A 13,209-nucleotide genomic window follows, 5' to 3' on the forward strand; every position below is an offset into this window, starting at 1 on the left:
GCGGGCTCCCAGCGCGAGTCCGCCCCGTCCCGCCTCTTCCCCTTACCACGTAGCCCCCCCACACGTAGAGGAAGTTTCCGTCCACCACGGCGCAGTGGCCGCTGCGCTCCTCCGCCACGCAGAACGGCTGCGAGTCCGCCATCCCCGCCGTCGCCCGGTCCAGCCGCTGGGCGCGCCTCGGCCCCTGCCCACGGAGCGGCCTCTCCTGCCGCCGGGCTCTTCCACGCACGAACGGAACGCGTCGAGGGCCGAGATTGGTGGGAAGGCGGAACGAGTGCGTCTGCGCCGTCCCGCAGCCCGCCCGGGAAGCCTGGCCCGGGGTGGCGTCGCCCGTTAGGGATGCTCTAGGCTGAGCTGTGAGGGAGGTGCCGTGGCTTCGGAACCCTGCCACCTGCTGATTTCTTCCCACTCGGATCGCGTGATTTTGGCAGTACAACCTAACTCTGTCTCTTATTCCCTGGATAAATAGGCTTCTGGCCTATTGATGCTGCTGTGACATAAATCAATATATTAATTAATGCTTCGTGTGGGTTTCCTTTTCCACTCAACCTCCAGCAAAGATGGTTATCCATAAGAATGGGGGTGTGTGTAATATATATTTTTTAATTAGGGATTTTCTGAAACATTCTAGCAAACTGCCGCCTGGGGTCCAAAGTAAGTCTGCGCCTGTTTTTGTATAGCTCACAGCCAAGAATGGTTTTACATTTTTATTATTTTTTTCATGTTATTTTATTTATTTTATTTTATTTTATTTTTTAATTTACATCCAAATTAGCATATAGTGCAACAATGATTTCAGGAGTAGATTCCTTAATGCCGCTTACCCTTTTAGCCCATCCCCCCTCCTACAACCCCTCCAGCAACCAACCTTCTGTTTGTTCTCCATATTTAAGAGTCTCTTCTGTTTTGTCCCCCTCCCTGTTTTTATATTATTTTTGTTTCCCTTCCCTTATGTTCATCTGTTTTGTCTCTTAAAGTCCTCAGATGAGTGAAGTCATATGATTTTTGTCTTTCTCTGACTAATTTTACAAATACCCTCCAGCGCCTGGGTGGCGCAGTCGGTTAAGCGTCCGACTTCAGCCAGGTCACGATCTCGCGGTCCGTGAGTTCCAGCCCCGCGTCGGGCTCTGGGCTGATGGCTTAGAGCCTGGAGCCTGTTTCCGATTCTGTGTCTCCCTCTCTCTCTGCCCCTCCCCCGTTCATGCTCTGTCTCTCTCTGTCCCAAAAATAAATAAACGTTGAAAAAGAAAATTTTTAAAAAAACAAATACCCCCCAGTTCCATCCACGTAGTTGCAATGGCAAGATTTCATTCTTTTTGATTGCCGAGTAATACTCCATTGTGTGTGTGTGTGTGTGTGTGTGTGTGTGTGTGTGTGTGTGTATACCACATCTCCTTTATCCATTCATCCATCGATGGACATTTGGGCTCTTTCCATACTTTGGCTATTGTTGATAGTGCTGCTATAAACATGGGGGTGCATGTGTCCCTTCAAAACAGCACACCTGTAGCCCTTGAATGAATACCAAGTAGTGCAATTCCTGGGTCCTAGTGTAGTTCTACTTTTAGTTTTTTTGAGGACCCTCCATACTGTTTTCCAGAGTGGCTGCACCAGCTTGCATTCCCATGGTCTTACATTTTTAAATGGTTGGAAAAAAGGGGTGCCTGGGTGGCTCAGTCAGTTAAGCCTGGGACACTTGATTTGGGCTTGCGTCATGACTTCCCAATTGGTGAGTTTGAGCCTGGCCTTGGGCTCATCATTGACAGCATGGAGCCTGCTTGGGATTCTCTCTTCCTTTCTCTCTCTGTCCCTTCCCCGCTCTCATGCACTCTAAATAAATAAATAAACAAACAAAATGGTTGAGAAAAATCAAAAGAAGAATGCCCTTTTGTGACTTGTGAAGATGATAAGAATTCAAATTTCATCATTTGTACATAAAGTTTTATTGGCACACAGGCACCCTAATTCATTTAAGCGTTGACTATGGCTGTTTTTACACCATAATTGCGGGGTTGAGTAGCCTGAGTTGAGCAGTTGCAACAAAGAGCATATAGTCCATACTGCTGAAAATATTTACTGTCTGACCTCCTACAGACAAAGCTGGCTAACCCTTGTTAGTAAATGATGCTACTGAAGTAAAACTGCAGTCAGGAGGGAAGATGATAATTCTACCAGTGTCTATAAATGCGCTTGAAGAACTTGTGAATGCCCATTACTCAGAGCAAGTTCCGTTCACTTATTCATTTATTCAGTACACATTTATTAAGTACCTGCTTAATGTAGATAGTTCGTTCTCAGGTTCTATTAGATGGGAAACTCTGAAGGAATCTTATTATTACTGACTCCCCAGACCCTGATACCAAGTAGGTACTAAATAAATATTTGTGGATTAAATGAGCAAAAAGACAAAGTGAATTTTAAGATGAATAAGACATAGTTCTACCACAGGGGCTTCAAAATCCAATCAGAGGGAAAGATACATAAAGAAATGAATGCCGTGTGGGAGGAGAAGTGGTATAGCAGAAATGTGGACAAAATACAGCAGAAAAGTGGGAAGGAAATTTGCGATCTATTGATGAAGGGAGTGCACAAAGAGAGACACTTGCATTTTCTTACAAGTTGTGTAAATAGTTGAGGATGACTAGAATACTTCTAGAGAGTAGAGACTAGCCAAGGATAAAGGTGGGACAGGCGATCACACAGCCTTGCTGATGCTAAGGAGTCTCAACTTTAAGGCCCAAAGGGTCTTAAGCAGGGAGTAAACAATGTAACTTAATTATTAGAACATTTACTTTGGCTTGTGGGGCAAACGGGGAAGTCAGGACTGAAGACAGAAAGATGGACGGCACATCGCACAGGTCTGGTGTAAAGTAGGCCCTCAGTAAATGGTGTTAGCAGTAGTAGCTTGTTGTTATTACCATATTACCCACATGCCTACCGGTGGTCTTTGTCCCAGCAACCCTCTTTCCACCGGCAGCGGAATTCCAAAGCCCTCTCGAGGATTTCCGTGAATTCTTACAAGGATTATAATCTCATAGTCACTTCTGGCTTTAAACTCCTACTGCTACTGGAATAATTCCACTCACAGATACATGGATCTTCTATCGCTGGAGCATGCTACATCTCTTCTCTGACGCATCACTCCAGACATGAAAATCAGAAGCATGCCTTAATTTCTTGAAAAGCCTACTCTTAAAAAGTAAAAACATGCATAAACCCATCTCCTTCAAAAAAACTTAAATAAGATAAAAGCCCACTCTTAAAAGTCATTTCAAGAGCAATACAAAGCCATTTGCATTTCTACTAAATTTTACTGACATAAAAGGTAAAAGTAAAAAGATGATGGGGTTTATAGCATAGAAAGAAATCATTTCAAATGGAACATTGTATACCCTTGTTTCTAAAACTCCACTAGCCACGCCATCATTGCAGCCTTTGTCAAAGATGAAGTCAGACACTAGTTAAGAGGTGAAGATAGATTATTTTTCCCCTAGTAGTAAACTACTGCAATAAGGAAGAGGGTCCAGTGTGACCTGAAATCAACTTGTGGAAACAGAAGGCAGGAGACTTTTGAAAGACTGGGGTTTGCTAAGGGAAGGCACGGAGTGCTAAGTGCTAAGCCATGTGACTAAGCCATCTGGGCTTGTTAATTGGAGCCTACCCAGAGAAGAAACAAACTTCTATCTTGGTGCAAGTTAAAGCAAGACACCCACCAAAGATAAGCCTTTATTTTCCCCACTCAGGAACTGGGATTGAGAGGGACAGTTATCTCCCTGAATGTTTGCATTTCAAAAAGACAGCTCTCTGGTCTTCAGAGAAACATTTTTTGGGTGGTAGGTTTGCATCTTAAAGGCAGAGAAAGTATTTATAATCACAAACTTTCCAAAGTAACTGCTCCAAGAGGGGGCTTTTATGAGGGGATCTGTCTGCCTATCACCAGCTTTGGGGCTGGAACAAACAAAATTCTCCTGACAGCCTTGAGCTATCCCCGCCCCCCCACCCCCAGAAGGCACTCTAAGGGGTCCTGGGGTCATTCTAGGTGGTATGGCCTTGAGCTCTTGGAAACCATGCTAGTGTTCAAGTCTCTAAGTGTATGTATGTGGGGGTGGGGAATGAAATCATTTCTGCACAGAGTAAGCAGTTTCCATCGGCCAAGGTTGAAGCTTAGCTGAGAATAGTGCTCAGGAGAACTTGCCTAGAGTTTGGTCAAGAAGAGGGTCTTAGAGGGAAGAGTATCCAATGGAATAAAGACAGTCTCTTCAGCAAATGGTGTTGGCAAAACTGGACAGCGACATGCAGAAAACCAAATTTGGACCACTTTCTTACACCATACACAAAAATAAAATGGATTACATCAAAATGGATGAAAGACCTAAATGTATGACAGGATGCCATCAAAATTCTAGAGGAGAAAGCAGGCAAAAACCTCTTTGACCCCCGCCGCAGCAACTTCTTACTTGACCTGTCTCCAGAGACAAGGGAAACAAAAGCAAACATGAACTATTAGGACCTCATCAAGATAAAAACCTTCTGCACAGAGAAGGAAACAATCAGCAAAACTAAAAGGCAACCGACGGAATGGGAGAAGATATTTACAAATGACATATCAGCTAAAGGGTTAGTATCCAAAATCTGTAAAGAGCTTCTCAAACTCGACACCCCAAAAACAAATAATCCAGTGAAGAAATGGTCAAAGACATGAATAGACACTTCTCCAAAGAAGACATCCAGATGGCCAATAGACACATGAAAAGATGCTCAATATCACTCATCATCAGGGAAGTGCAAATCAAAACCACAGGGAGATATCACCTCACACCTGTCAGAATAGCTAAAATGAACAACTCAGGCAACAACAGATGTTGGCAAGGATACGGAGAAAGAGGATCTCTTTTACACTGCTGGTGGGAATGCAAACTGGTGCAGCCACCCTGGAAAACAGTATGGAGGGTCCTCAAAAAGTTAAAAATAGAACTACCTCACAACCCAGCAACTGCACTACTAGGTATTTATCCAAAGGATACAGGAGTGCTGTTTCAAAGGGGTACATGCACCCCAATGTTTATAGCAGTGCTATTGACAATAGCCAAAGTATGGAAAGAGCCCAACTGTCCATCGATGGATGAATGGATAAAGAATATGTGGTATATATATATATTTGTGTGTGTGTGTGTGTATGTCTATATGTATGTATGTATACGTATACATATATATGTATATGTATGTGTGTATGTATGTATTTGTGTATATATGTATATATACAATTTGTACATATATATACAATATAAATACTATATATGTGTATATATGTATGTGTATATATATATATATGTATGTATACACACACACAATGGAGTATTATTTGGCAATCAAAAAGAATGAAATCTTGCCACTTGCAACTATGTGGATGGAACTAGAGGGTATTATCCTAAGTGAAATTAGTCAGAGAAAGAGAAATATCATATGACTTCATTCATATATGGAATTTAAGACATAAAATAGATGAACATAAGGGAAAGGAAGCAAAAATAATATAAAAACAGGGAAAGGGACAAAACATAAAAGACTCTTAAATATAGAGAACAAACTGAGGGTTGCTGGAGGGGTTGTGGGTGGGGGATGAGCTAAATGGGTAAGGAACATTAATGAAGACACTTGTTGGGATGAGCACTGGATGTTATACATAGGGGACAAATCACTGGAATCTGCTCCTGAAATCATTTTTGCACTATGCTAACTAACTTGGATATATATTTAAAAATAAAAATAAATAAATAAATAAATAAATAAATAAATAAATAAATAAGAACTTTGTTTCTTCCTAAATTTTGGTAACTCTTCAAAGTAATGCTGCTTTTTTGGGGGGGTATTGTGATTATCTATGAAATAAAATAATTTAAATAAATATTTCAAAGAAAAAGAAAAAGAGAGAATTGGGGTGCCTGGGTGGCTCAGTCAATTAAGTGACTGACCCTTGATTTTGGTTCAGGTGATGATTTCACAGTTTGTGGGTCAAGTCCTGTGTCTCTCTCCCTCTCTCTCTGTCCCTCTCCCACCTTTAAAAAATAAAAAAAAAGAAGAGAGACTTGATCACCTTTGCCCTGGCCTTCTCTTAGTCCCCAGCCTCAGAACCTTTTGCTGACTCCTCTCTACATTCTTTGCCTCCAAGATTGTCCCCAAGGAATGCTAAATTCTTCTCTATTATTTAGATGAACTCAGGCTTCCAAACTCCTCTCCCAAACTCCCAAACTTGGGTCTAAGAGCATCTTTCCTTGTCTAACTAACCCCATCAATATTGGACAACAAAAAGGCATGAACAAGACCCAACTTCCCTTCAGAGCTGTTGCAATTTTTAATGGCTTGTATTTAATAATGAAGAACGGCAAACAATATTTTAAAGCAAAAAAAAAAAATAATGACAAAAATGAGCATCTCTGTATTCACCACTTTCTTTCAAAAAGAAGAAGAAGAAGAAGAAGAAGAAGATGATAACCCCTTTGCTGTCTCTTCCTCTCAGCCCCTCGCCCCCACCACCCCAGCATAATCACTAGGCTGAATTTCACATTACTTATTCCCTAGCTTTTCTTTATAGTTTACCACATAGATTATTTTTTGAACTTTGTATAAATGGAATCATGCTGTATATATTGTTCTATGGTTTGGTTTTATTCACCCAACATACGCCTGAGGCTACTTCATGCGTGTAGGGGTGTAATTCTGTTTTTCCATTGTTATCACATTTTATGGTATGAACATTTCAGAATATATTTGTCCTTTGTACTGTTGAAGGTCACCTAAGTTCGTCCTCATTTTTACTATAACAACAAGGCTATTAGTAAATATTCTAGGGTTTGTGCACCACAAAGTATCTGTCAGAACTATTCAACTCCTTCTTTGTAACAAAGTAGCTATTTTTTCAACTTTATTGGTTAATACTAATTTGCTTTCTAAAGTAATTGTAACAGTCTATATGCCCATCAGCAGCAGATAACAAGTCCAATTGCTTTTAATCCTTGATATCATCTACCTTATTAATTTTTTGCCGATCTGATAACTATAAAAAAGTATATCTTCCTGATTTCAAACTATATTACAAAGCTATAGTAATGAAAACAATATGGTATTAGCATAAAAATAGATATGTAGATCAATGGAACAAAATAGAGGTTGGAAATAAACCCATGCATATATGGCTAATTAATTTATGACAAAGGAGCCAAGGATATACAATGGGGAAAGTATATCTCTTCAATAAACAGTGTTGGGAAAATGGAACAGCACATACAGAAGAATCAAAGTAGACCCATAACTTACACCATATACAAAAATCAACTCAAAATGGATTAAACTTAAACACACAACCCCGAACCATAAATACCTAGGGAAAAAAATAGAGGAAAAGCTCTCTGACATTGGTCTTGGCAGTGATTTTTTGGAGATGACACCAGAAGCACAGGCAGAAAAAGCAAAAATAAACAAGGAGGACTGCATCAAACTAAAAAGATTGTACACACTAAAGGAAACAATCAGCAAGATGAAAAGGCAACCTACAGAATAGGAGAAAATATTTGCAAATTATATACCCAATATAAAGGTTAATATGCAAAATCTGTGAGGAATTCATACAACTCAATAGCAAAAATGAGCAAGAAACAAAAAAACCTATTATCAAATGGGCAAAGGACCTTAATAAACGTTTTTCCAAAGAAGACATACAAATAGCCATCAGGTATATGAAACGGTGCTCAATATCACGAATCAGGGAAATGCAGATCAAAATGTCAATGAGACATCACCTCATATCTAATACGTTGGCTGTTTTCAAAACATCAAAAGATAAGTGCTGACGAGGATGTGGAGAAATGGAAACCCTTGTGCACTGCTTTTGGGAATGCAAATTGGTATAGCTATAATGGAAAACAGTATATGTATGTGCTTCAGAAAATTAAAAATAGAACTACCTTATGATCCAACAGTCTCACTTCTACCCACAGGAAATGAAATCACTATCTTGAAGAGCTATATCTGCTCTCTTGCACCCATTGCAGCAGTATTAGACAATAGCTGAGATATGTGAACAGTGTTAAGTGTCTGTCAATGGATGAATGGATAAAAAAACTGTGATATATAAATATATATGCAATGGAATATATTTCAGCTTTAAAAAAAAAAAAGAAGGAAATCCTGCACTGTAACAATAAGGGTGAACCTGGAGAACGTTATGCTAATTTAAATAAGCCAGATACAGAAAGACAAGTATTGCATAATCTCACTTATATGTGGAACTTGAAAATATCTAATTTATAGAGACAGAGAGTAGAATGTGGTTACCAGTAGCTAAGGGGTGTGGGAAAAGAGGGGATGTTGGTCAAGGGTACAAACTTTCAGTTAGACGAATAGACTCTGGAGACCTAATATACAGCATTGTGACTAAAGATAATAATAATGTAATACATACTTGAAATCTGCTAAGAGAGTAGGTCTTAACCATTCTCACCACACACATAAAATGGTAACTATGTGAGGTGATGGATATGTTAATTAACTTGATTGTGGTGATCATTTCACAACGTATGCATATATCAAAACATCACGTTGTACACCTTAAATATGTACAGTTTTTATTTGTCAGTAATTCCTCATAAATCTGGAGGGAAAGAAAGAAGCAAGACACAAAAAAATATGTTATGTGATTTCATCTCCATGAAGTTTAAGATATACGAAACTAATCTATGTCAATAGAAAGCAGGAAAGTGGGTGTTTGCGGGTAAGGAGAGGGGATTTGTAAAAAGGAGTATAAGGAAACATTCTGGGGTGATGGAGATGTTCTATATCTTGGTTGGGATCATGGTTACATGGGTTTACGCATTCATCAAAACTCATTGAATAGCATTCTTCCCATATGTGCAATGTATGTAAAAAAAAAAGTTTCTAAAAGTCCTCACTCTATCATTTTCTTATTGCTAGTAATATTGATATTGTATTTTTGAAATGTCCCACTTGTCTTTCTGGACCTTAAAGTCCAGTGGGGGCTATAGAGCAGCAAACAGACAACTATCATACTATGTAGAAAGTGTGATGATGGGGCGCCTGGGTGGCGCAGTCGGTTAAGCGTCCGACTTCAGCCAGGTCACGATCTCGCGGTCCGCGAGTTCGAGCCCCGCGTCGGGCTCTGGGCTGATGGCTCAGAGCCTGGAGCCTGTTTCCGATTCTGTGTCTCCCTCTCTCTCTGCCCCTCCCCCGTTCATGCTCTGTCTCTCTCTGTCCCAAAAATAAAAAAAAAAAAAAAAAAAAAAAAGTGTGATGATAGCCAAAGTCAAGGGCACCTTGGAGGTGCATAGGAAAGCCACTAACTCAGGTTTGGGAGAGTCAGGGAAGATTCCTGAGAGAACATACAGTCTAAGCTAGAAGCTGAAGGATGAGCAGAAGTTGTTCAGGCAAACGGAGGAGAAGAGGGAGAGAAGTGTTCCTGGAAGATGGAACATGAGAGGAGAAAGAAAGATGTCCTGTTCATTTTATCCTAACATCAAGAGTTTGATGTGTTTTAACTTGGGAAGTGAAATAATTATTTTTAGAAAGTTTATTCTGATGGCAAGATTGGAGACAAAGAGACCAGTTGGCAGGTCAGGCGCTGCTGGCTAGAGAGGCTGGTGTCCTGAATGAGGCCTCATGGAGATACAGGTGGACAGGTTTGAGAAATACTTAAAAAGTATAACCTGGGGTGCCTGGCTGTCTCAGTTGGTGGAGTATACAACTCTTGATATCAGAGTGAGATCTGTGAGTTCAAGCCCCATGTTGGGTATAGAGATTACTTAAAAAAAAAAAAGTAGAACTCAAGGGACTTGGTGGCTGATTGGTTTATGGGTGATGAAGCAGAGGAGGGAGGAAAGGATGCTGCCTAGTTTTCTAGCTTGGTCAGTGGATGAAAAGGTAATGAATTCGGGTGGTGAACAAGAGAAGAGGAACAGATTTGAAAGGGATAATGGTGAGTTCACGTGCGGGCATATTGAGTTGGTTTTAAAGCAGAGAGGAATAAGAAATACGGATTTTGGAGTCATCAGCATAGAGTTGTTCACTGAAGTATCAGGACTTTATGAGGTAGCCAGGTGAAGGAGATATGGTTAGCAAGTTGGTGCTGGCTGTGGCAGGAGACCTTGATATCTTAACACGTGGACTTTTCATAAAGGTTCTTGAGGGCAGTTGGCTTCCCCAAGAGCTAGTGACCCAAGAGAAAGCAAGATGGAAATAGCAGTATCTTTTATGACCTGGTTTTGGAAGCTATAACCTGTCCTTTCTACAATATCCTTTTAGTGTTATGGGTCAGTCCTCTTCAGTGTGGGAGGCAAGTATATAAGTTATGAACACCCAGAAGCAAAAATCACTGGGGGGCTATCCACAATCCGAATGGTTGCTTTCATCTGTTTTCCTCCATTGACACTAACAGAATAGGCCAGTTGGCTTTTAGATTGTCCCACATTCTGGATTTGTCTGATTGTCCTCATGGTGTAATTTGGCTTAGTTCCCTCTCTGTATTTCCTTAAGCCAGAAATTAGATCTAGGTTTGATTAAATTTAGCTTAACCTTTTTGGCAAGCATGCTTCATAGGTGACACTGTATATGTCATATTGCATTATAACAATAACAAAACTTCAAAGTAGCCCACTATTAATGATGCTAAGTGTGATACTTGGTTAAAGTGGTAACCTCTGAATGATCCATTGTAAAAGGTAAGTTCTATCCTTTGTATTATTAGCTAGTAACCTGTAGGGTAACACTTTGGGACCGCACAAATATCTGTTCCCTAAAACTCTTATCTGATGTTTTTAACATTTTATATCCCTATTCCCTCCACTTTACTACCCATAGATAACCATTTGTTTTCTGTTTATCTATCTAGTGGTTAAGCAGATACAGTCATCATTATTTGCACATTTCATATTTGTGAATTTACCTAATTGATAAAATTTATTTGTAACTCCTAAATCATACTGGGGGCTTTCACAGTCATTCGAAGACATGCACAGAGCAGTGCAAAATTTTCATTGCCCATCACACACGTTTGTGGCTGAGACTGAACAAGACGACACTTTGGTTTCTTTTTTCATCTCTCACATATAAACAGGTGTCTTTTTCGAGGTATATTTAGCGCTACATTTTCTGCATTTTTGTGATTTTTGTTGGTGATTTTGCTGTTTAAAATGGACTCCAAGCATAGTGCTAAAGTGCTTTCTGGTGTTTCAAGGCACAACATGGCGCCTGAGCGGCTAATACATGTGTTAGATAAGTTTCCTTCAGGCATGAATAATAGTGCTGTTGGTCTTGAGTTCAATGTCAATACATCAATAATATGTATTAAAAGTGTCTTGAAATGGAAGCATCCATCAAACAAGGTTATGTATCTAACCATTGATGAAAATATGACCAGAGGCTTTATATTCCCTCTGGTAGCAATGATTAACTATTTGCTAATTCAGTGTTGGTGGTGACTTTATGCAACATAACTACCTCAAATAATGAGAATCAGGCTGTATGTTTATCTATTTTTATTTCCTCTCCCTTCTTACATAAGAGCTCAATTTTTCTTTGCAATTTTTTTTGCCTTCAGAATATATTTTATTGAAAATATACAGGAAACTGTGCTTAATAACCAGTGTTCTCCAAGATGTTATACTTCCAATTTAATGCACAGTTAAGTGTATTGATTTGGGTGTGCTTTCAATTTTAAGTTTACGTGTTTCCTTTATATTTTTTTAAATATGTAAGACATATAAATGGGTCTACAGTTGAAAGTCTTACCAAAAAGAAAGTCTCATTCTATCCTTATACCCTCCTGTCCTTTACAGTTAACCATTTTTTTCAGTGTCTAGTGTAACATTCAAGAGTTTTAAAATACAAACCCAAGTAAATACATATACATGTATATATTCTTATTTTCTCTCCTTTTACCATACTTAAATTTTTTTTAATGTTTATTTTTGAGAGAGACACACACACAGAGTGTGAACAGGGGAGAATCAGAGAGAGAGAAACACAGAATCTGAAACAGGCTCCAGGCTCTGAGCTGTCAGCACAGAGCTCCACGTGAGGCTCAAGCTCACAAACTGTGAGATCATGACCTGAACCAAAGTGGGCCACTTAACCGACTGAGCCACCCGGGCGCCCCTCCTTTACCATACCTTTAAAGAAGTAAATCATGTACGTTGGAAGTCACTGTATATCAGTACTCAGAAATTGTTCTCGTGTTTTATAAGGCTGCGTGTTCACTTATAAGCACTCTATGGTTTTGTTCAACTCACTGAAACAAGTGTTTTTTTTTTTAATTTTTTTTTTAACGTTTATTTATTTTTGAGACAGAGAGAGACAGAGCATGAACAGGGGAGGGGCAGAGAGAGGGAGACACAGAATCGGAAGCAGGCTCCAGGCTCCGAGCCATCAGCCCAGGGCCCGACGCGGGGCTCAAACTCACGGACCGTGAGATCGTGACCTGAGCTGAAGTCGGCCGCTTAACGACTGAGCCACCCAGGCGCCCCGAAACAAGTGTTTTTAAAGTGTGGCAAATTCGCTTGCTGGAATCAGACTAAGTTCATATCCTGGCATCATCACTTAGTGAAGGTTTCATCTTGAGGGAAGCATCTCCCATTTTTGCGTCTCAGTTTTCTCATCTGTAAAATGAGGGTGTTGAAAAAATAGCACACAGCTCATTCGGTTTAGGAGCAATACGACAGTTAATATACTTCATGCTTATGACATTGCATGGAACAAAGGAAGTTCTCTAATACAAAGCGGGGTGGGTGGCAATGGTGGTGATTTTTGTAGCAGCTTCGAGTGAATGATGGGGAAAACCCTATAATGTTTCCAGAACCCGTGTGAAGTAGAGAGCAGGAGTACACAGGGCTCCCGGGTCTGGGATGAGCCGGGTGGGAGTCCCGGAAGATGACAGCGATGAGGGCAGCGATGTGACGGTAGGTCAATACCGCGCGTGGGGGAGGGAAGCACGCTACCAACCAGACACCAGGAAAGGACGCCTTCTCCTTTCAGTCTCTGGGCAACAAAAGCGTGCGGGGTCGTCTCTTCTTTTAGCCTACAGGGTCACGGGCTGCGACGCGCCAGGCACCCGGGGGCGCCCAGCTCTCGGCTCGGGGGCTGGGGCCCAGGCTGGGCTTGCGGCACCCAAGCCTGGGCAGCGGCCGCGCGGGGGCGGGGCGATCC

The 13,209-nt window shown here is 40.7% G+C and overlaps 1 protein-coding gene across 2 annotated transcripts in view; it reads right to left on the minus strand.

Annotated features, from left to right (window-relative positions):
• The window catches only part of KLHDC1 (kelch domain containing 1), a 56,336-nt gene extending 56,093 nt beyond the window's left edge, over positions 1 to 243 (minus strand). Inside the window, exon 1 of one of the 2 annotated variants that reach the window (XM_086709814.1) lies at positions 47 to 243. In XM_086709814.1, the coding sequence (XP_086565940.1) occupies positions 47 to 142 (96 nt within the window). In that variant the 5' untranslated portion in view covers positions 143 to 243. The remainder of the gene's footprint in view (positions 1 to 46) is intronic. The other variant, XM_086709815.1, reaches the window with a different exon arrangement.
• Between the last annotated feature and the right edge of the window lie 12,966 nt (positions 244 to 13,209).

The sequence above is a fragment of the Puma concolor genome, chromosome B3, assembly GCF_028749965.1.
Source record: "Puma concolor isolate L17-30 chromosome B3, mPumCon1.1.hap2, whole genome shotgun sequence".
Lineage (NCBI taxonomy): Eukaryota > Metazoa > Chordata > Mammalia > Carnivora > Felidae > Puma > Puma concolor.